The following is a 20493-nucleotide window of genomic DNA, read 5'->3' as shown; positions in this document are numbered from 1 at the left end:
GCGTGTCCCGGAAGTGACGCACGGCCAAGGCCGGGCGGCCGCCCTGCCCCCGCTTGTTTTCACGCTGTCGCTGCCGGTAGGTGGTTGTGGCCACTTTGCCCGGAGGGAGGCGGCGGCGGCCAGTAATGCCTGGGAAATTCCTCTGGGGGGACATTATGGAGCTGGAAGCACCCTTGGAGGAGTCCGAGAGCCAGAAGAAGGAGAGGCAAAAGGTGCACTGAGCATGGGCCGCGCCTCCTTTTGGGCTGCGCCGGCTTGGGCGGGGAGGGGAACTGTCTGTCCCTGATGATGGCCTGTCAGAACCGGGCCTGAGCATCCGAGGGCCTCCCTTCGCGCCGCCCTCGGCCCTCTGAGGTCGCTCAGGGACCGTTTCCACCTCCACCCTCCCGACCTGGAGAAAGATGGCCCTGGGCTTTGGGCCCCTCCCCAGCGTGGCCCCTCAGAGCCCTTCCCGTTGGCGCCTGAGTCTCAGACGGGCAGACTCAAGCTCCCATCACCATGAAATCTGTTCTTTCTCTTTTTCATTAAGCAGTGACGCTTGTCATTTTGTTTTCATTGGCCCTCTTAGAAGATGATTAAGAAAAAATGATTGCTTTGAATATGTGTTGCTTCTGTCACCCCGTCCCCTGTGCAAGAATCCTGGGGAAAGCGATCTTAGGTTTACAAACCTCAATAACTAGTCTATAGAGGCTTAAGAAAAAGTGTCACAGTGAGCCTTGCCAGGATTTGTCAGTGATGGAGATCGTGTGGGTTGCATTATTAATAGTCTTTACTGTCAGTATTTTCATTCAATCCGCAGGTGTTTATTGAACCTAATTTGTACCATACTCTTTGCTGAGCACCAAGGAGGTTAAACTAAATAAGTAAAGAAATGGTCTCTGCTCTCAAGGAGCCTGTAGAGGAGTTGTAGTCTTTCCTCCTCCCACCCCCCCGCCCTCCAAAAAAAAAAAAAAGGGAAAAGAAAAAAACATCCCGAAAACTCAGAGGACTTAGAGGATCACAGGGTGCTGAAAAATGCCCAGGTAAAATTATCACTGGAGACATTTGACCTGGAAAAAAGAAAGCAGCTGAAGAGGCTAAGGTGGCAGTATTCGAAGGCTGACATTCAACAAAAGAATGAGACTTATTTTGTATAGCCTTAGAAAGCAGAATCTACCTCTCTGACCTTATCACTAAGGTAAACTTGCCATTCCAGCTAACACTTTTATTGTGCTAAAATACACATAACGTTTATCATTTTAACCATTTTTAAGTATATAGCTCTGTGACATTAAGTGTATTTACATCGTTTTGCAGCTGTCACCACCATCCATCTCCAGAACTTTTCATTGTCCCAGACTGAAACTCTGTGCCCATTAAACACTCACTTCTCATTCCTCTCTCCTTCCAGTCCTGGCAACTACCATTCTGCTTTCGCTGTGTGAATTTGACTACTGAAGGTACCTAGAGTGTAAGCAGAAAACCAAGCAGGTATTTTTAAAAAGGCGTCTTTTGAAATTCTTGTCTTTTGCATCCCAATCCTGCCCACCTGTCAAGGCCTAGTTTATGTCTTTCCTGACAACCCGAATGTACCGTTATCTAGTTTCAGTGGCTATCTTTATCATTTGATTGACATTTGTTATGCATTTCTATGTAAAATTAGTTCATTTTTCCTGTATGTATCCCACATATTTCCCAAAAGTTCTTGAGGAAAATGACCAAATCTTTGTCCATCCTTATGTTTCACTATGTTGTTGTAAATTGGTGGCTTTCACATTGTAAATTCCCCAGAAATACATGTTGACTGCCCTTTAACTATGAAAGATAACCAGAGATTTGGAAACGGATTGGAATACCAACTAAAAGAAATAGAGCATTAGAATACAGGTCTGGTGGCTAGCTGCAGTGGCTCATGCCTGTAATCCTAGCACTTTGGGACGCTGAGATGGGAGGATTGCTTGAGCCCAGGAGTTTAGGTAGAGTTTTGTAGAGACCCTGTCTCTACAAAAAATGAAAAAATTAGCTGGGCGCGGTGGCTCACACCTGTAATCCCAGCACTTTGGGAGGCTGAGGCAGGTGGATCACCTGAGGTCAAGAGTTCAAGACCAGCCTGGCTAACATGGTGAAATCCCGTCTCTACTAAAAATATAAAAATTAGGCCGGGCATGGTGGCTCACTGCTGTAATCCGAGCACTTTGGGAGGCTAAGGCGGGTGGATCATGAGGTCAGGAGATCGAGACCATCCCGGCCAACATGGTGAAACCCCTCTCTACTAAAAATACCAAAAAAGGCCAGGTGCAGTGGCTCACGTCTGTAATCCCAGCATTTTGGGGAGGCTGAGGCAGGTGGATCACCTGAGGTCAGGAGTTCGAGACCAGCCTGGCCAACATGGTGAAACCCCGTCTCTACTAAAAATATAAAAATTAGCTGGACATGGTGGCACATGCCTGTAATCCCAGCTACTCAGGAGGCTGAGGCAAGAGAATCACATGAACCTGGGAGGCTGAGGTTGCAGTGAGCCGAAATCACGCCACTGCACTGCAGCCTGGATGACACAGCGAGACTCCATCTAAAAAAAAAAAATGCAAAAATTAGCTGGGTGTGGTGGTGAGTGCCTGTAATCCCAGCTACTCGGGAGGCTGAGGTACAAGAATCGCTTGAACCCGGGAGGCAGAGGTTGCAGTGAGCCGAGATCGCACCATTGCACCCCAGCCTGGGTGACAGAGCAAGACTCCGTCTCAAAAAAAAAAAAAAAAAAAAAAAAAAAAAAAAAAAAAAATTAGCTGGGCGTGGTGGCAGATACCTGTAATCCCAACTACTCAGGATGCTAACGCAGGAGAATTGCTGGAACCCAGGACGCAGAGGTTGCAGTGAGCCAAGATCACGCCATTGCACTCCAATCTGGGCAACAAGAGCAAAACTCTGTCTCAAAAAAAAAAAAAAATTAGCCAGCCGTTGTAGCTCGTGCCTGTAGACTCAGCTACTCAGGAGGCTGAGGTGGGAGGATCACTTGAGCCAGGGAGGTTGAGGCTACAGTGAACCATGGTTGAGCCACTGCACTCCAGCCTGGGAGACGGAGTAAGACCTGTCTAAAAAAAAACAAAACTGAAATGAATGGTGGTCTGGTATTGAGGTGAGGATAACTTTGGTTCGGATGTGTTGAGATATGGAGCTGGTCCTTAGATTCTTAGAGTTGGAATGTAGGTGAGGAAGGGAGTCTGGAAGTACGTATTGAGCCAATAAATAGTAATAAAAGTGAACATAGAGAACAGATACTCAAGGAGCATCCACTGGAGGAGGAAGGAGAGGAACCATTGAAGAAGATATGTGGTAGAGGTAAGAAGGGAATATAAAGTGTAACTGAAACCAAGTAGACGGAGAGTGCCAAGCATTGTGGGTCTAAAGTGGAATAGTTTATTTAATCACCTTGAGATGTTACCAGGCTTAGACTGAGAGGTCTCCCTTTGCCTTGCTTCGGCTTCTCCCTGAAGTGCAGGGCTCAATGCTGTAATCCCCCCAAGGCTGACTCGATAAATAATCTTATTTTTCTGTAGAACCTACTGGTTTGGAAAGATGTGGGCTAGTGCAGTTAACTGCAGATCAGATGCTATAATGTGTAACTGCAAAGCATTTTCACACATATTGTTCAATTGTCACAGCAATTCCAATTTTATGGATGAGAAAATTATACGTGAAGGAACTCTAAAAGTTGTGTAAGTTATAGTGAACATTTTGGTGGTAGTAGTTTTTACTATCACTAATCACTGCTATCTATTTTGAGTATTTGACCAGGTAACTCATTTTTTTGAGCGTGGCCAAGATTACAGGTGTGTGCCACAACCCGCTGCTAATTTTTGTATTTTTGTAGAGATGGGGTTTTGCCATGTTGGCCAGGCTGGTCTCGAACTCCTGACCTCTGGTGATCCGCCCAACCTTGGCCTCCCAAAGTGCTGGGATTACAGACGTGAGCCACCACGGCTAGCCACCAGACTAAAGTCCTAAATTCCCAAATCATTTATTGTGTTCTGTAAATATCACAACACTGGCCGCTAGTCTGGCATTTTAAAATTGAAGTTGCAGAATAGTGCTTTTTTTTTTTTTTTGAGACGGAGTCTCGCTCTGTCTCCCAGGCTGGAGTGCAGTGGCACGATCTTGGCTCACTGCAAACTCCGCCTCCCGGGTTCACGCCATTCTCCTGCCTCAGCCTCCCGAGTAGCTGGGACTACAGGCGCCCGCTACCATGCCCGGCTAATTTTTTGTATTTTTAGTAGAGACAGGGTTTCACTGTGTTAGCCAGGAGGGTCTCGATCTCCTGACCTTGTGATCCGCCTGTCTCAGCTTCCCAAAGTGCTGGGGTTACAGATGTGAGCCACCGCACCCAGCCTTTTTTAAAAAAATTAAATAGTAAAAATAAAAAAAAAATAAAAAAAAATTCCAGGATTACTGTCCTTCTGTAGAAGTGTAACAATTGAACTTCCATATGGATTATATAGTTTTTTGTTTTCCTTTAACCTCTGAATTGTCAAAGTGCAGGGGGAAGCATAATATGAAAAGAGAATGGGCTTTCAAGTCAGGCAGTGCTAGATTCAATTTCTAGTACTTATAGCTGCAGGAAATCCCACATGTGGATCTTTGGCAAGTTGCTTAACCTCTTAGAACTTCTGTTTCCTTGTCTATAAAATGGCAAAGGTGGCTGGGCGCAGTGGCTCACGCCTGTAATCCCAACACTTTGGGAGGCCGAGGCTGGTGGATCACCTGAGGTCAGGAGTTTGAGACCAGTCTGGCCAGCAGGGTGAAACCTCGTTTCTACTAAAAATACAAAAATTAGCTGGGCGTGGTGGCGTATGCCTGTAGTCCCAGCTACTTGGGAGACTGAGACAGGAGAATCACTTGAACCTGGGAGGCAGAGGCTGCAGTGAGCCAAGATCGCGCCACTGTACTCCAGCCTGGGTGACAGCAAAACTCTATCCCAAAAATAAATAAATAAATAAATAAATAAATAAATAAAATAAATAAATAAAATGGCAAAGATAATACAGGTTCATTATCCCTTATCCAAAATCCATGGAACTAGTTGTATTTTGGAATTCAGAATTCTGGGGATTTTTAGAAGGGTAGCACCCCGGTAGGGTTTGGGGCCCGAAACCTGTAATCAAACACCTTAATATTAAATATGAGTGGTCATACTAAGTGGGATAAATAAAGACTATAAAGAGCCTCACGTTAGTTCAAGTTAAATTTTGACATCAAATGAGTTCAGGTAAGGTTTTGCCTCCAAATAAGTTACAAAAAAACTTTCGGTTTTCAGAGCTTTATGGATATCGCAGTTCGGATGAGGGATTATGGACCTGTACTTCCCTTATAGGGTTGTTGTGAAGATTTAAATAAGATAAGCTGAAAACACATTACACAGTGCTGGGTAGGTATTCAATAAGTATTAATTTTTTTCTCTTGCAAATGTTGGAAGTTTTTGCTTGTTTAGTAATTTATAATTCTGGGGTTGTCTTTCTTTCCCTAAGGAGAAACCGTTTTAATTTTCCTTAAATCTTATGATGGGATTAGAGAGGGGCTAGAGGCTGAGTCTTGAGAATGCTAGGAAGGGGATGAGAAAGATAGCAAGAGTTGAGGCTTAGAGCTTGGCATTAGTAAGCAGTCTGGATTTCTAGCAGGTAGGTTTTCAAAGTAATTGTAGATTGAGCTGAACTGGTGGGGGAGTCACACTCTGACTTCTCTAGAGTCTTAAAACCTCTGACCATCTTGTCATGCTTCTTTGTTTGTTCACAGAGTGACAGAAGGAAGTCAAGGCACCATTATGACTCAGATGAGAAATCAGAAACAAGAGAAAATGGTGTTACAGATGACCTGGATGCTCCCAAGGCCAAAAAATCTAAAATGAAAGAGAAGCTAAATGGAGACACTGAAGAAGGATTTAATAGACTTTCAGATGAATTCTCCAAATCTCATAAGTCAAGAAGAAAAGATCTACCAAATGGAGATATTGATGAATATGAAAAAAAATCAAAGCGAGTATCATCCTTAGATACTTCTACTCATAAATCAAGTGATAATAAACTAGAGGAGGTATGGAAGCTTTTTATTTTGTATTTGACATTATCGTTAAACTATAGGTTGATTTGATTTTTTTAGGCTAATTAGAATTGATTCTATAGTATTTCTTGATTAGTGTCTAGTACTCTTGGTTGCACTAGAGTGTGTACAGGTGAAGCCTGAGCCTTTTTTCCTTTGGCCCTTGTTTATTTCACTGTATGACCTTTTTCTTGGGGCGAGGTGGGAGCAATAGTCAAATTTAAACCCTTTCTGTACATTTGGGTTCCTAAAGTTATTCGGAATTGCTTGATGGTTATCTACTTGAATTTCTTTTCTTTCTTTTTTCTTTTCTTTTTTTTTTTTTTTGAGTCAGAGTCTCGCTCTGTTGCCCAGACTGGACTGGAATGGCACAATCTCGGCTCATGGCAACCGCTGCCTCCCGGGTTGAAGCGATTCTCCTGAGTCAGCCTCTCGAATAGCTGGGATTACAGGCATGCACCACCATGCCTGGCTAATTTTTGTATTTTTAGTAGAGACGGTGTTTCTCCATGTTGGTCAGGCTGGTCTTGAACTTCTGACCTCAAAGTGATCCACCTGTCTCGGCTTCCCAAAGTGCTGGGATTACAGGCGTGAGCCACCACACCAGGCCGATAATTAGTAATTCTTTATATTATATAAATATAATTGCTGATATTCATATACATTTGAGCTTAATGCATAATCTTTGGGGAGCATTGGGAAAAGATGTTGAATCCTTGTCTTATGGCGTTTCTTTTTTTTTTTTTAATTTGTGAATTTGCTGTTTGGCAGGAAGCACATGTGTTTGTTGATCTAAATAGGGTCCTTTAAATCTGTATTGCTAGCAGTGGAATGTATGGCTTGCTTCTCACCTTGGTGGGATTTTGCCTGGTAAAATCTGTGTTATAATAGGTTTAACAGTTTATTTTGTTTAGATCACATGAGAGTTTAGGAATTCTACTTAAAGGAATTTATCCTAAGGAGATGATCAAGAGGTGTGCAGAGCTGTATGAATAAGATTTATATGCATTCGTCAAAAGTTTAGACTAATTTTTTAGTAATTCTTGTTTGTGGTAGGAATAACTGTGTCACCAGGTATTATGTCTTTAGGCAGACATAGAAGAATCATGATTGTCATTTTCAAATGAATATATTTTTTCCTAATGCTAGTCGTAAAGAAGTATTTTAATTAAATCTCATTTTACAGGTCGAGGGGTAACATATCTCTTTCCTATTCAAGTTAAGACCTTTGGTCCTGTATATGAAGGAAAAGATTTAATAGCTCAAGCACGGACAGGAACAGGAAAGACATTCTCTTTTGCCATCCCCTTAATTGAAAGACTCCAAAGAAATCAAGAAACAATTAAAAAAAGCCGCTCACCAAAGGTAATCGTTATAGGGGGTAAAAGCTTTAAATGTTACTCTAACAGAAAGGGAAAGAAAGTTACACGAGTCCTAAGTTCTAATACCCCCAAGGTAGAGAAGTTAGCGCTGTGGCATAAAGCAAAAATATGTTGTTTTTCACAAAAAGAAATTTCAAGCAAAGTTAAAGTGAAGTAGTTTTTGCATATGAATGTGATGTTCATGGATCCATAGATGTCTTTGATAATTGCATGAATTATAAAGCCGGTATATCTTATTTACAGTTTATATATTTAGTTGACCCTTTTCTTCTCTTTTTTTCAGTCCTGATCTTTGCTTTTAAATAAATGAATTTTCTAAAGAGGTTTAAAACATTTCTAAACACCTCTTTAGAAATGTTATGTTCAGCATCATTTATTTCAGTGTTGCCTTTTTTTCCCTTTAGTATGGAATGCGTCATGAATTTTCATGTCATCCTTGTGCAGGGGTCATGCTAATCTCCTCTGTGTCATTCCAATTTTAGTGTATGTGCTGCTGAAGTGAGCACACACAGATGGACTTTTTAAGAAGAGTATTATAGAAATGATATTGCTAGTTTATATATTATTGGGGTACTAGACATCTGTCTTATTTTATAAATGTAAAATCAACCAACAGAGGGGACTAGTAAAATGTAAGCCTAAAATTTGACTTAAAAAGCGGTGTGCACTTAAGGTTTGTAAAAGTGAAGAAAAAAATCAGCATCATAATATGAACAGCTGTATGACTAAAAGTAATCTGTTCTTTGCAAGACTCCTGAGTGGTATTATAAGAGCAAATTAACATACGTAAATATAATTAAATCATAATAGTGTTGGATCAGCTATCCCAAATCAAATTGGCTGTGTTGACTTACAGGATAAATATTTTTGGAGAGTTATGTTTTTGGGGTGAAATTAGGAAAAGACTGAAATAGGACATAGGATATAATCTCAACACTGCCTTTTTTTTCTTTTCTTTTTTTTTTTTTAAAGACAGGGTCTCACTGTGTTGCCCAGGATGGAGTACAGGGGTGTGATAATGGCTCACTGTAACCACGCACTCCTGGGCTCAAGCAATTCTCTCTTCCTCTCAGTCTCTCCAGTAAGTAGGACTATAGACAGGTGCCACCACACTTGGCTAATTTTTTATTTTTTTGTAGAGTTGGGGGTCTCACTATGTACAGCCCTGGCTGGTTTTGAACTCTTGTCCTCAAGTGATCCTTTCACCTTGGCCTCCCAAGATGTTGGGATTACAGGTGTAAGCCTCCACGCCTGGCCCCAAAGCTGCCTTAAAAAGCTTTTGTATTAGAAAGATGTTACTGGAGATTCCACCTCCAACATTTCTAGTGTTTGATTTTGGGCAAGAGTTTAATTCTCTGAGACACAAGTCTCTCATTTACGAAAATGGTGTAATAATGCCACTCATGGGTTTTTATGAGAATCAAATTAGATAATTCCTGTAAAGCATTAGTTCCTAGCACATGGTGAACATTCATTCATTTAACAAACATTTTTGAGTTTCCTGTACTATACCAGGCACTGTTTGAAGTATAAGGAATACAGTAACCCAACCTGACATAAATTCCTGCCTTCAAGCTTACATTTTTTTGGGTGAGATAGACAATCTGCAAATAAATAAAATATCAACATCTTAGGTGGTATAAATGCTGAGGAGAAATGATAAAGAGGGGCAGGGGGATATGAAAATGGGCTTGGGAACCTCACTGAAGAGACCTGAAGGAAGTAAGGGAGGATATAATAAATATACGCCGCTGTTCTTGTGGCTATTTGTGTTGTGTCTTTAAATACTATGACATTAATGTTGAGATTCATGGTTTTTATTTTATTTTGAGACAGAGTCTCGCGCTGTCGCTCAGTCTGGAGTGCAGTGGCGTGATCTCGGCTCACTGCAAGCTCTGCCTCCTGGGTTCACACCATTCTCCTGCCTCAGCCTCCCGAGTAGCTGGAACTACAGGTGCCCGTCACCATGCCCAGCTAATTTTTTGTATTTTTAGTAGAGATGGGGTTTCACCGTGTTAGCTAGGGTGGTCTCAATCTGACCTCGTGATCTGCCCGCCTTGGCTGGGATTACAGGCGTGAGCCACCGCACCTGGCCAAGATTCCTGGTGTTAAATGCACGTAAAAACAGTCTTCTTGGTTTTAATTTAGATACGTCTTTAGAAAAGTATCCTTTTGTTTTTTAAACCTCTTGCTCAGGTACTTGTTTTGGCTTCAACAAGGGAACTGGCAAACCAAGTAGCCAAAGACTTCAAAGATATAACTAGGAAAGTCAGTGTGGCGTGTTTTTATGGTAGAACATCATATGAAAGCCAAAGTGAGTAAATACGTATGATAGACGTGCAAAGACGTATTTGATACTTATATTTAAATAAATAATGTGAAAGTGTGAATTTTACATATTGGTGGCATTTCTCTCTTCTCACAGTTAATCATATTTGAAATGGTATTGACATCTTGGTTCGAACCCCTGGTCGTATCAAAGACCATCTGCAGAGTGGCCGATTGGATCTTTCTAAACTGTGACATGTGCTTGATGAAGTAGATCAGATGTTAGATTTAGGTTTTGCTGAATAAGTTGAAGATATTATTCATGAATCCTACAAAACTGGTACATCCTAATTCAAAATAAGCACATTAGCAATTATTCTTCAATCTTAAATGCAAATGAGTTTTTATTTAATAATTTTTATTGCAGTGTCCCCTGCGTTCTAACAAAACTCATTTGGTATCTGTTCTGTCCTTGAAAAAGAAAGTACGATAGCATCCTTTTAACTATTTTCTTAGCTTTCTATGCTTTATTCTGTTTTTTTTTTAATAGTCAGTACTTAGATTTACTAACTCATTTTATTGATTTCTTTGTTCATTGTTTCTTCTTAAATTCTCACCTTCCTTTTGGGTTCAATTCTCTTCATATTGTCCCCCAGTTTTGCAAGTTGAAAGTTTTAATAATTGCAATGAAGTCTGTGTGTTAAATATTCACCCTAAGTTTTGAATTTTTCGTTTTTTTTGAAGCTTGGGGGGATTTGTAAGAGCTGGCTACATCGTGGGAAATCAAGAAAACATTTGAATTCTTTTAGTTTATTTAAGATGCTGAAGACAATCCTCAGACTTTACTTTTTTCTGCAACTTGCCCACAGTGGGTATACAAAGTTGCAAAAAAAAACATGAAATCCAGATATGAACAGGTTGACCTTGGAAAAATGACTCAAAAGGCTGCAACTACTGTGGAAGTAAGTAGCTTTCTAGCATGATAGATTTTAGCTTTTAGTTGGTATTTACTTTTGACATTTGTTGAAGCTAAACTTAAGTTTTGGGTACCTCTTCAGGCCTAATCTCTCTTTTCTGCTCTTAGTAAGACACCTATATATTTTTATAGTCTGAGACTGAGTAGCAAAATAGAGCAAATGGGGGAAAAAAAGTGTATGAATAGGCAGGTCCTAATAGGAAACACACAAGCAGCCATAGAGACAGATTTGAAGTGTTTCTTTCTCTCTTTAAAGCAGCTCAAAAAAACAAAAACAAAAAACAACAAAATATTTATAACGTGACAAAAAAGGCGATTTATATTGATTAAAAAAGAGTAGTGTGGAGATAATTTATTAAAGCTGAGGTGACAAGAAGTTAGATCCTCATCCCATTCCCCCAAACCAAAAAGTTTCTCAAAGATTAAAAAAATTAAGCTATAAAATAACTTAAAGCAGATGACGTAGGTGAGTAAAGAGTTTTTTGATTTTAGGAAAGGGAATGCTTTTCTAACATAGAAGTTGGGCCAGGCGTGGTGGCTCACGCCTGTAATCCCAGCACTTCGGGAGGCCAAGGCGGGCAGATCACTTGAGGTCAGGAGTGTGAGACCAGCCTGGCCAATATGGTGAAACCCTGTCTCTGCTAAAAATAGAAAAATTAGCCAGCCTGGTGGCAGGTCCCTGTAGTCCCAGCTATTTGGGAGGCTGAGGCACAAGAATCACTTGAACCCAGGAGGTGGAGGTTGCAGTAAGCTGAGATTGCACCACCGTACTCCAGCCTGGGTGACAGAGGGAGACCCTGTCTCAAAAAAAAAAAAAAAAAAAAAAAAAACCACAGAAGTCAGAAGAAGAATCTATAAAGGAAAAGTTTATAATTTTAACCCCATGAAAGTTAAACCAGTGGTATGTTTAAAAAAAGAATTAGGGCCGGGCATGGTGGCTCACGTCTGTAATCCCAGCACTTTGGGAGGCTGAGGCGGGCGGATCACGAGGTCAGGAGATCGAGACCATCCTGGCTAACACGGTGAAACCCCATCTCTACTGAAAATACAAAAAATCAGCCGGTCATGGTGGCGGGTGCCTGTATTCCCAGCTACTCGGGAGGCTGGGGCAGGAGAATGGTGTGAAACCCAGGAGGCGGAGCTTGCAGTGAGCCGGCCACTGCACTCCAGCCTGGGCGACAGAGCAAGACTCCGTCTCAAAAAAAAAAAAAAGGCTAGGTTCGGTGGCTCACGCCTGTAATCCCAACACTTTGGGAGGCCAAGGTGAGCAGATCATGAGGTCAGGAGATCGAGACCATCCTGGCCGACATGGTGAAACCCTGTCTCTACTAAAAATACAAAAATTAGCTGGGTATGGTGACGCGTGCCTGTAATCCCAGCAACTCGGGAGGCCGAGGCAGGAGGATCGCTTGAACCTGGGAGGCGGAGGTTGCAGTGAGCCAAAATCACGCCACTGCACTCCAGCCTGGAGACAGAGTGAGACAACATCTCAAAAAAGAAAAAGAATTAAAGTTAATATTTACAGTATTTATGACAGTCAACTAGGTAATATATGTCATCTTTCTATTTAATAGATGCATATATATGTGCATGTAGGAAAGACTAGGTGACTAAGTGAATAGTAGTATCTGCAGGATGTAATGCAGTGGTTAAAAAGAATTAGTGATAAAAACCAAATTATACAATGATGTGTACAAAAATTACACTATTTTAAAAAATACATAAATAGTGCTAAATGGATTCCTTAGGCATTTATGTAAATATACAAAAACAGGTTGAAAGAATAAACATCAAATAATGATTACTTCTGGGAAGGGGAGTGCTGGATGGTTAAAAGAAACTTTGCGGGCCGGGCATGGTGGCTCATGCCTGTAATCCCAGCACTTTGGGAGGCCGAGGCAGGTGGATCATGAGGTCAGGAGTTCGAGACCAGCCTAGCCAACATAGTGAAACCCCATCTCTACTAAAAATACAAAAATTGGCTGGGCATCGTGGCTCACACCTGTAGTCCGAGCTACTCGGGAGGCTGAGGCAGGAGAATTGCTTGAACCGGGGAGGTGGAGATTGCGGTGAGCTGAGATTGCGCCACTGCACTCCAGCCTGGGCGACAGATTGAGACTCTCTCAAAAAAAAAAAAAAAAAAAAAAAGAATAAGAGAAAAAAAGAAGCAAAGAAGCTTTGTATATTTTGTAATGGTTGAAAGTTTTGCAGTAAGAATGTAAAATATGTCAGTAAAAAAAGTTGATAAGGACATTTTCAAACATATAAAATTGAATAATAAATTGAATAGAAAGATTGAATAGTATAAAGAACATGATGTACCCATTACCTATTACCGGTCTTTAACAATGATCTTTTCTTCACCCTTTCATTTGAAACAATGCCAGTCATCATTTCATCTTCAAGTAATTGTGTATATTTCTAAAATGATAGCTAAGGGCTCTTTAAAACCACAGTCATTATCACAGTAGAAGAAAAACAGTAATTTTTTTTTTTTTTTTTTGAGACGGAGTTTCACTCTTGTTGCCCAGGCTGGAGTGCAGTGGTGTGATCTCAGCACGCTGCAATCCCTGCCTCCCTGGTTCAAGCGATTCTCCTGCCTCAGCCTCCTTAGTAGCTGGGATTACAGGCACCCACCACCACATTCGGCTAATTTTTTGTATTTTTAGTAGAAACAGGGTTTCGCCATGTTGGCCAGGCTGGTCTCGAAATCATGACCTCAAGTGATTGGCCTGCCTTGGTCTCTCGAAGTGCTGGGATTACCAGCGTGAGCCCCTGCGCCTGGCATAGTAATTCTTTAATATGATTAAATAACTAGTATGCACATTGCCCTTGCTGTCTTTTTTAAATAGTTTGTTTGAATCTGGATCCAAATACGATTCTTACATTGCTACTGATTGATATGAGTCTTAAACATTTTATAATCTATAGTTCCTTTTTTTCTTTGCAATTTTCTGTTGAAAAAACTCATTTGTTGGCCAGGCACGGTGGCTCACACCTATAATCCCAGCACTTTGGGAGGCCGAGGCTGGTAGATCACCTGAGGTCAGGAGTTTGAGACCAGCCTGACCAATAGGGTGAAACCCTGTCTCTACTAAAAATACAAAAATTAGCAAGGCATGGTGGCATGTGTCTGTAGTCCCAGCTACTTGGGAGGCTGAGAAAGGACAATCGCTTGAATCCAGGAGGCGGAGGTTGTGGTGAGCTGAGATCGTGCCACTGAACTCTAGCCTGGGTGACAGTGTGGGACTTCGTCTCAGAAAACAACAACAACAACAAAAAAACTCATTTGTCTTATGAGTTTCCCATAGTCTGTTTTGCTGATTTGCATCCCTGTGGTTTTTATTTTTATTTATTTTTTTTACTGTTAACACCACTCAAAGATGTGGGTTTTCTTGTTTATTCGTGTTGTGTTTTTGTTTTTGTTTTCTTGTCGCCCAGGCTGGAGTGCAATGGCGCAGTCTTGGCTCACTGCAACCTTTGCCTCCTGGGTTCAAGCGATTCTCCTGCCTCAGCCTCCCGAGTAGCTGGGATTACAGGCGTCTGCCACCATGCCCAGCTAATTTTCGTATTTTAGTAGAGACGGGGTTTCACCATGTTGGCCAGGCTGGTTTGAACGCCTGACCTCAGGTGATCCACCCGCCTCAGCCTCCCAAAGTGCTGGGATTACAGGCGTGAGCCGCCGTGCCTCACCTGTATATATCTTTAAGTAGAGTGCCATATTTACAATTGTTTAAATTGAGGTAAAATTCACATAACTAAAACTAACCATTTTAAAGTGTACAATTCAGTGTCATATAGTACATTTACAGTATACAGCCATCATTTCTATCTAGTTCTAAACATTTTCATCACTCCAAACCCACAACCATTAAGCAGTTACACCCCATTCCCTCCTTTCCTTTGTTTTTTTTTTTTTTTTTTTTTTAAGATGGAGTTTAGCTCTGTTGCCCAGGCTGGAGTTCAGTGGTGTGATCTTGGCTCACTGCAACCTCCACCTCCTGGGTTCAAGCAATTCTCCTTACTCAGCCTCCAGAGTAGCTGGGACTACAGGCGCCCATGACTAAGTTTTTGTATTTTGAGTAGAGATCGGGTTTCACCATGTTGCCCAGGCTGGTCTCGAACTCCTGACCTCAGATGATCCGCTGGCCGTGGCCTCCCAAAGTGCTGGGATTACAGGCGTGAGCCACCATTCCCAGTCTCCATTCCCTCCTTTCTTTATCCACTGTCAACCACTAGTCTGTTTTTTGTCTCTATGGATGTACCTGTTTTGGATATTTCACGTGCAGTCATGTGCTGCATAACGATGTTTTGGTCAGTGATGGATCATATATATGATGGCACATGCTCGATGGTGGTCCCATAAGATTAAAACGAAGCTGTCCTATACAGGTGTATCAGTTTTTATCTTTTATACCATATTCTTACTGTGCCTTTTCTATGTTTAGATATGTTTAGAGACGCACATACTTACCATTGCCTACAGTGTTCAGTACAGTAACAGGCTGTTTAGGTTTGTAGCCTAGTAGCAATAGGACATACCATATAGCCTAGGTGTGTGTAGTAGGCTATACCCTAGGTTTGTGTAAGTACACTCTTTGATGTTTGCGTAATGATGAAGCTGCCTAACAATACATTTCTCAGAACGTATCCCTGTCATGAAGCAATGCGTGACTGTAAATGTAATCATACAATATGTGACTTTTTATGTCTTGTTTCATTCACTTAGCATAATGTTTTTGAGGTTCATTAATATTATAATTTTTATTATGTACAATGAAATGCAAAATCTTGTGTACCTTTGCCTATTTTTGAAAAATTCATATGTGTGTAACCCAAACCCCTTATCACCATATCGAATATTGCCATCATCCCAGAAAGTTCCCTCATGCTCCTTCCCTGTCAGTATCCCCAGTTTAGAGACAACCACTGTTTGATTTTTCTTCCAGAATTGATTGGTTTTGCCTATTCTAGAACTTCATATAAATGGAATGATACTGTATGTGCTCATTTTCTGTTAAGACTTTATTCGGCATTTTTTTTAAGGTTCATATTGTTCCATGTATATCAGTAGTTGGTTTCTTTTAATTGTTGAATGGTATTCTGTTTGAATATACTGCAGTTTGTTTATTCTTTCATCAGTTTATTGATGACCATTTGTCTATATTGTTTTTAAGTGCTGTTGAGGAGAGTCTTTGTCTTACAGTCTCCCAGGACGGCTAATTCTTGACCAGATAGAAAAAATACACAAGAGAAATATTTTAAAATAATTTTAATGAAACAAATAATGTGATATTTTCTTTCTTCAAAGCATTTGGCCATCCAGTGTCATTGGTCTCAGAGGCCAGCAGTTATTGGAGATGTCCTTCAAGTCAACAGTGGGTCTGAAGGGAGGGCTATTATTTTCTGTGAGACCAAGAAGAATGTAACTGAAATGGCCATGAATCCACACATAAAACAGGTAAGTCTTTTTTTCATGCTTTCTCTAATTGAAATTATGGGGCTGAATCACTGAACAAAAATTATATTGTCCTTTGTGGACCAGATTTGATAGTCATTCTCAAAATTGAGTTGTAAGGCTGGGCATGGTGGCTAACACCTGTAATCCTGTGACCTGATAAGTCAGGATAGAATTTTATCAGTTTTGTTTGTTTGTCTTGAGACAGGGTCTCCCTCTTATGCCCAGGCTGGATTACAGTGGGACAATCATGGCTCACTGCATTCTTGACTCCTGGGCTCAGGTGATTCTCCCACCCCAGCCTCTTGAGTAGCTGGGACTACAGGTGCATGCCACAATGCCCAGCTAATCTTTTGCGTATTTTGTAGAGATGAAATTTTACCATGTAGCCCAGGCTGGTTTTGAACTCTTGGGCTCAAGCAATTCCCCCTGACCCCGCCCCCGACTTGGCCTGCCAAAGTGCTGGGATTACAGGTGTGAGCCATCACACCTGACCTCTATCAGATTTTATCAGTTTTTTTTAAGACTTTGAAAATGTGATCTGGAAAATATAAAAGTTAAAACAAGATGAATTTCTATGGGTAAGAGAGGGTAATATTTTAGAGTTGTGTTATAAAACTACAAATTTTTATTAAATTAGTAAATCAGAATACTAAATCCATGTGTCTTTTTCTTTTTTAAAAAATATCTTGGAAGGTCAGGTCCAGGAACTCTAACTCCTTGCCACTCAAGAAATGTCCTCCCTTTCAGAATATGCCTTGTGCATGTCTCGTCTCAGTGCCCGGCTGTTTGGTGAAGTCACCAGGCCTACTGATTCCAAGTCTATGAAAGTGGTGAAACTGTTTAGTGAACTGCCCTTGGCCAAGAAGATGGAGACTTCTGACTGGTATCCAAATCACCACACTTAACCCTGAACTCATGCAGACACTCCGATTTCTTGGACTCTACAGAGATGAGCATCAGGATTTTATGGATGAGCAAAAATGACTAAAGAAGCTTCGTGGAAAGGAGAAACCAAAGAAAGGAGAAGAGAAAAGAGCAGCAAAAAGGAAATAGTGTTGGTCCCTCAAGAGGGAGAATTTCTTCCTCAGTGGCAGAGAGAAGAAAGTGCATTTATTGTCTTTCCACATATTGGAGGAATGTCATCTTCCTAAATGAAGGTTATTTGGAGGAACACAGTCATCTCCTTGTTGAAATCTAATCCGGTTACATTGTGGCTGGTTTCTTGAACACATTCTAACTGCAAAATTATTTTGGTCTTGGCCGTGTAATGTGAGGTTTACCTGATTCTCTAATGAAATAAATACCTAAAAAAACCCAAAAAACTATCTTTTGGCTGGGCGCAGTGGCTCACAGCTGTAATCCCAGCACTTTAGGAGGCCGAGGCAGGTGGATTGCCTGAGGTCAGGCGTTCAAGACCAGCCTGGTCAACATGGTGAAACCCCATCTCTACTAAAAATATAAAAATTAGCCGGTGTGGTGGTGGGCGCCTGTAATCCCAGCTACTCAGGGGGCTGAGGCAGGAGAATCGCTTGAACCCAGGGGTGGAGGTGGTGAACTGAGATCGTGCCACTACACTCCAGCCTGGATGACAGAGTTAGACTCTGTCTCAAAAAAAAAAAAAAAAAACCTTTTATAGAAAATGTCAAACATGTACAAAAGTTGATAGAATCATGTAAGGAACCCCTATGTATTCATCCACCAGCTTCAATATGCTATATGCTATTGCTATATGCTATATGCTAATAGCTATATGCTAACCTACCTACTCTTTCAGAATTATTTTGATGCAAACTCTAGATATATTATTATATCCATAAATGTTTGGGTATGTATCTCTAAAAGAAAAGGATTAAAAAAAAAAAAACCAACAATACTGTTATCGCATCTAAAAAATTAATATTTAGAAATATTCATTTCACATTATCAATTATCTTACAAATGGTTATTTTCTTTTATTGTTTGTTTTCTTAAATCTGAGTCCAAATAAGACTTTTACATTGTGTGATTATTAAGTCGCTTTTAATATATGGATTACTCCTTTATGTATTTTTTGTAGCTTTTTTTAAGAAACTACATTGTCATAAATCTAGAGTATTGCTTCCCCATGATGTCATTTAACATGTTCCTCTGTCTTCTATATTTTCTGAATATTCAGTTTGGTTGGTTGGTTTGTTTAGGGCAGAACTACTTCATAGGTGGTGTACTTCCGGCAGGAGGTATATATGTCTAGTTCTTTTTGTGATGCTAACATCCACCAATAATCAGTGCCATCAGTCCTTATGTCAGTGTCTCTCCAGTCATTTTTGTTGTTTGTGACTCGTTATTGAGTAGATTCCTGAGAAAAGGCTTATGGAAACAGTATCGCCTATTGATAATATCTTGTTTGTGACTTTATACCTGAAAATTATTTTGGCTGTATATAAAATTCTTGGTTCACATTTTCTTTCCTTCATTGTCTTAAATATGTTACTTTACTGTTTTTGGAATAAAGTATCACTATAAAAAGTGAGAAGCCAGTCTGATCTTTTTTCCTTATATGTGATTTTCTTAAAATCTTTTTTCTAAGTGATTTCCTTTAAAAATCAGTAGTTTTACTAGAATATATTTTGGTGGTGTTCTTTGTCAGTTTTTCTGGGTACACAGTGTATGCTTTCAATTTGTAGTTTCATATGTATTTTTAAAAAGTTTCAGCAAAATTTTCTTGAATTACAAGTTTTAGCATTTGGTTTTACAGTTGCTTTGGTTTTCTTCTTTAAGGACTCTTGTTGTGCATATGTTGGCTGTCTTTTTTGAATCTCCCTTGTCACATCAAATCTTTTTCCTCTTTTTCCTTATTCAGTTTTCAAAATTTCTCTCTCTCTCTCTTTTTTTTTTTTGAGACAGGATCTTGCTGTGTTGCCCATGTGGGAGTGCAGTGGCTATTCACAGATGTAATCGTGGCACTTGATAGCTTTGAGCTCCTCTAGCTGGGACTGTAGGCATGCACCACTACACATGCCTCAAAATTTCGCATTTTTAAGAAATCTGTGTGTTTATTCAGTCTTTTACTCTTTCTAGTATAGTCTTAATTTGTGAAAAGTTATTTTTTATTTCTACTTCTTTCTTGAGTTATCTCATTGAATAACTGGAAAGATTTTCTTAATTTGATTTTTATTCTTTACCATAGCATTAAAATTTTTTCTTTTAGCAGGCATGGTGGCTCACACCTGTAATCTCAGCACTCTGGGAGGCTAACTCTGGAGGATTGCTTGAGCCCAGGAGTTCAAGACAAGCCTGGACAACATAGTGAGACCCTGTCTCTACAAAAAATAAATAAATTAGCCAGAGGTGGTGGTGTGTGTCTGTAGTCCCAGCTACTTGGGTGGCTGAGGTGGGAGAACTTCATGAGTCCAGGAGCTAGAGGTTACAATGAGCTATGATCATGATGCTGTACTTTATACTGGGTGACAGAATATGACCCTTTCTCTTTTTTTTATTTTTTTTTGAGAGTCTCCCTCTATTGCCCAGGCTGAAGTGCAGTGGTACAATCTCGGCTTACTGCAACCTCTGCCTCCTGGGTTCAAGCGGTTTTCCTGCCTCAGCCTCCTGAGTAGCTGGGACTACAGGCGTGCGCCACTACACCCTGCTACTTTTTCTATTTTTAGTAGAAACGGGATTTCACCATATTGGCCAGGCTGGCCTCAAACTCCTGACCTCATGATCTGCCTGCCTCGGCCTCCCAAAGTGCTGGGATTACAGGTGTGAGTCACCACACCTGGCTGAGTATGACCCTTTCTCTGAAAAAAAAAAAAATCTGTGTTTGTGTGTGTGTATATATATATCATTTTAAAAACTTTTATATATTATTTATATATTTAATATATATGATATATTTTTTATTTTATTTTGTTTTCTGAGATGGGGTCTCTGTCACCCAGGCTGGAGAGCAGTGGCATGATCTTGGCTCACTGCAGCCTTCACCTCCCAAGTTCAAGTGATCCTCCCACCTCAGCCTCCTGAGTACCTGAGACCACAGGTGCATGCTACCATGCCTGGCTACGTTTTTATTTTTGTAGAGATGGGATCTCTCTAAGTTGCCCAGGCTGCTCTCAATCCTGAGCTCAAGCGATCCACTTGCCTCTGCCTCCCAAAGTGCTGGGATTACAGGCGAGAGCCACTGTGCCCAGCCAATATATTATATATATGTATATTTTATTTTATTTATTATTTTTTAATTTTTTGTTGAGACACAGTTTCACTCTATCACCCAGGCTGGAGTGCAGTGGCAAGATCTCAGCTCACTGCAACCTCTGCCTCTTAGGTTCAAACGATTCTTATGCATCAGCCTCCAGAGTAGCTGG

At 40.7% G+C, this 20493-nt stretch overlaps 1 protein-coding gene, 1 non-coding gene and 1 pseudogene across 7 annotated transcripts; 2 read left to right on the top strand and 1 right to left on the bottom strand.

Moving 5' to 3' along the window:
* Positions 1–6: 6 nt before the first annotated feature.
* Positions 7–18662, top strand: LOC103888528 (ATP-dependent RNA helicase DDX50). 6 transcript variants are annotated; one of them, XR_010141425.1, is made up of 4 exons: positions 7–76; positions 1391–1470; positions 5288–5398; positions 5764–6041. XR_010141425.1 is itself a non-coding variant. In XM_054523383.2 (4 exons), the coding sequence occupies exons 1-4, from the start codon at positions 126–128 to the stop codon at positions 16864–16866; spliced, it is 549 nt and encodes a 182-aa protein (XP_054379358.1). In that variant the 5' UTR covers positions 11–125; the 3' UTR covers positions 16867–18662. The 6 variants fall into 6 exon arrangements, 2 of the variants coding, with proteins under 2 accessions (XP_054379358.1, XP_063583448.1); XM_054523383.2 differs by lacking the exons at positions 1391–1470; positions 5288–5398 and adding exons at positions 16004–16153; positions 16852–18662 and having other exon boundaries at positions 11–212; positions 5764–6060; XR_010141426.1 differs by lacking the exon at positions 7–76 and adding an exon at positions 159–212.
* Positions 7848–7954, bottom strand: LOC112135264 (U6 spliceosomal RNA). Its single transcript, XR_002916570.1, has one exon. It is a non-coding gene; the product is annotated as a U6 spliceosomal RNA (small nuclear RNA).
* LOC129048472 (small ribosomal subunit protein mS33-like) lies at positions 16885–18662 on the top strand (annotated as a pseudogene).
* Positions 18663–20493: the final 1831 nt, after the last annotated feature.

Source organism: Pongo abelii, chromosome 8 (assembly GCF_028885655.2).
Source record: "Pongo abelii isolate AG06213 chromosome 8, NHGRI_mPonAbe1-v2.0_pri, whole genome shotgun sequence".
Classification (NCBI taxonomy): domain Eukaryota; kingdom Metazoa; phylum Chordata; class Mammalia; order Primates; family Hominidae; genus Pongo; species Pongo abelii.
Note: the sequence above shows the minus strand (reverse complement) of the source record. Positions and strands in the feature narration are given on the sequence as shown.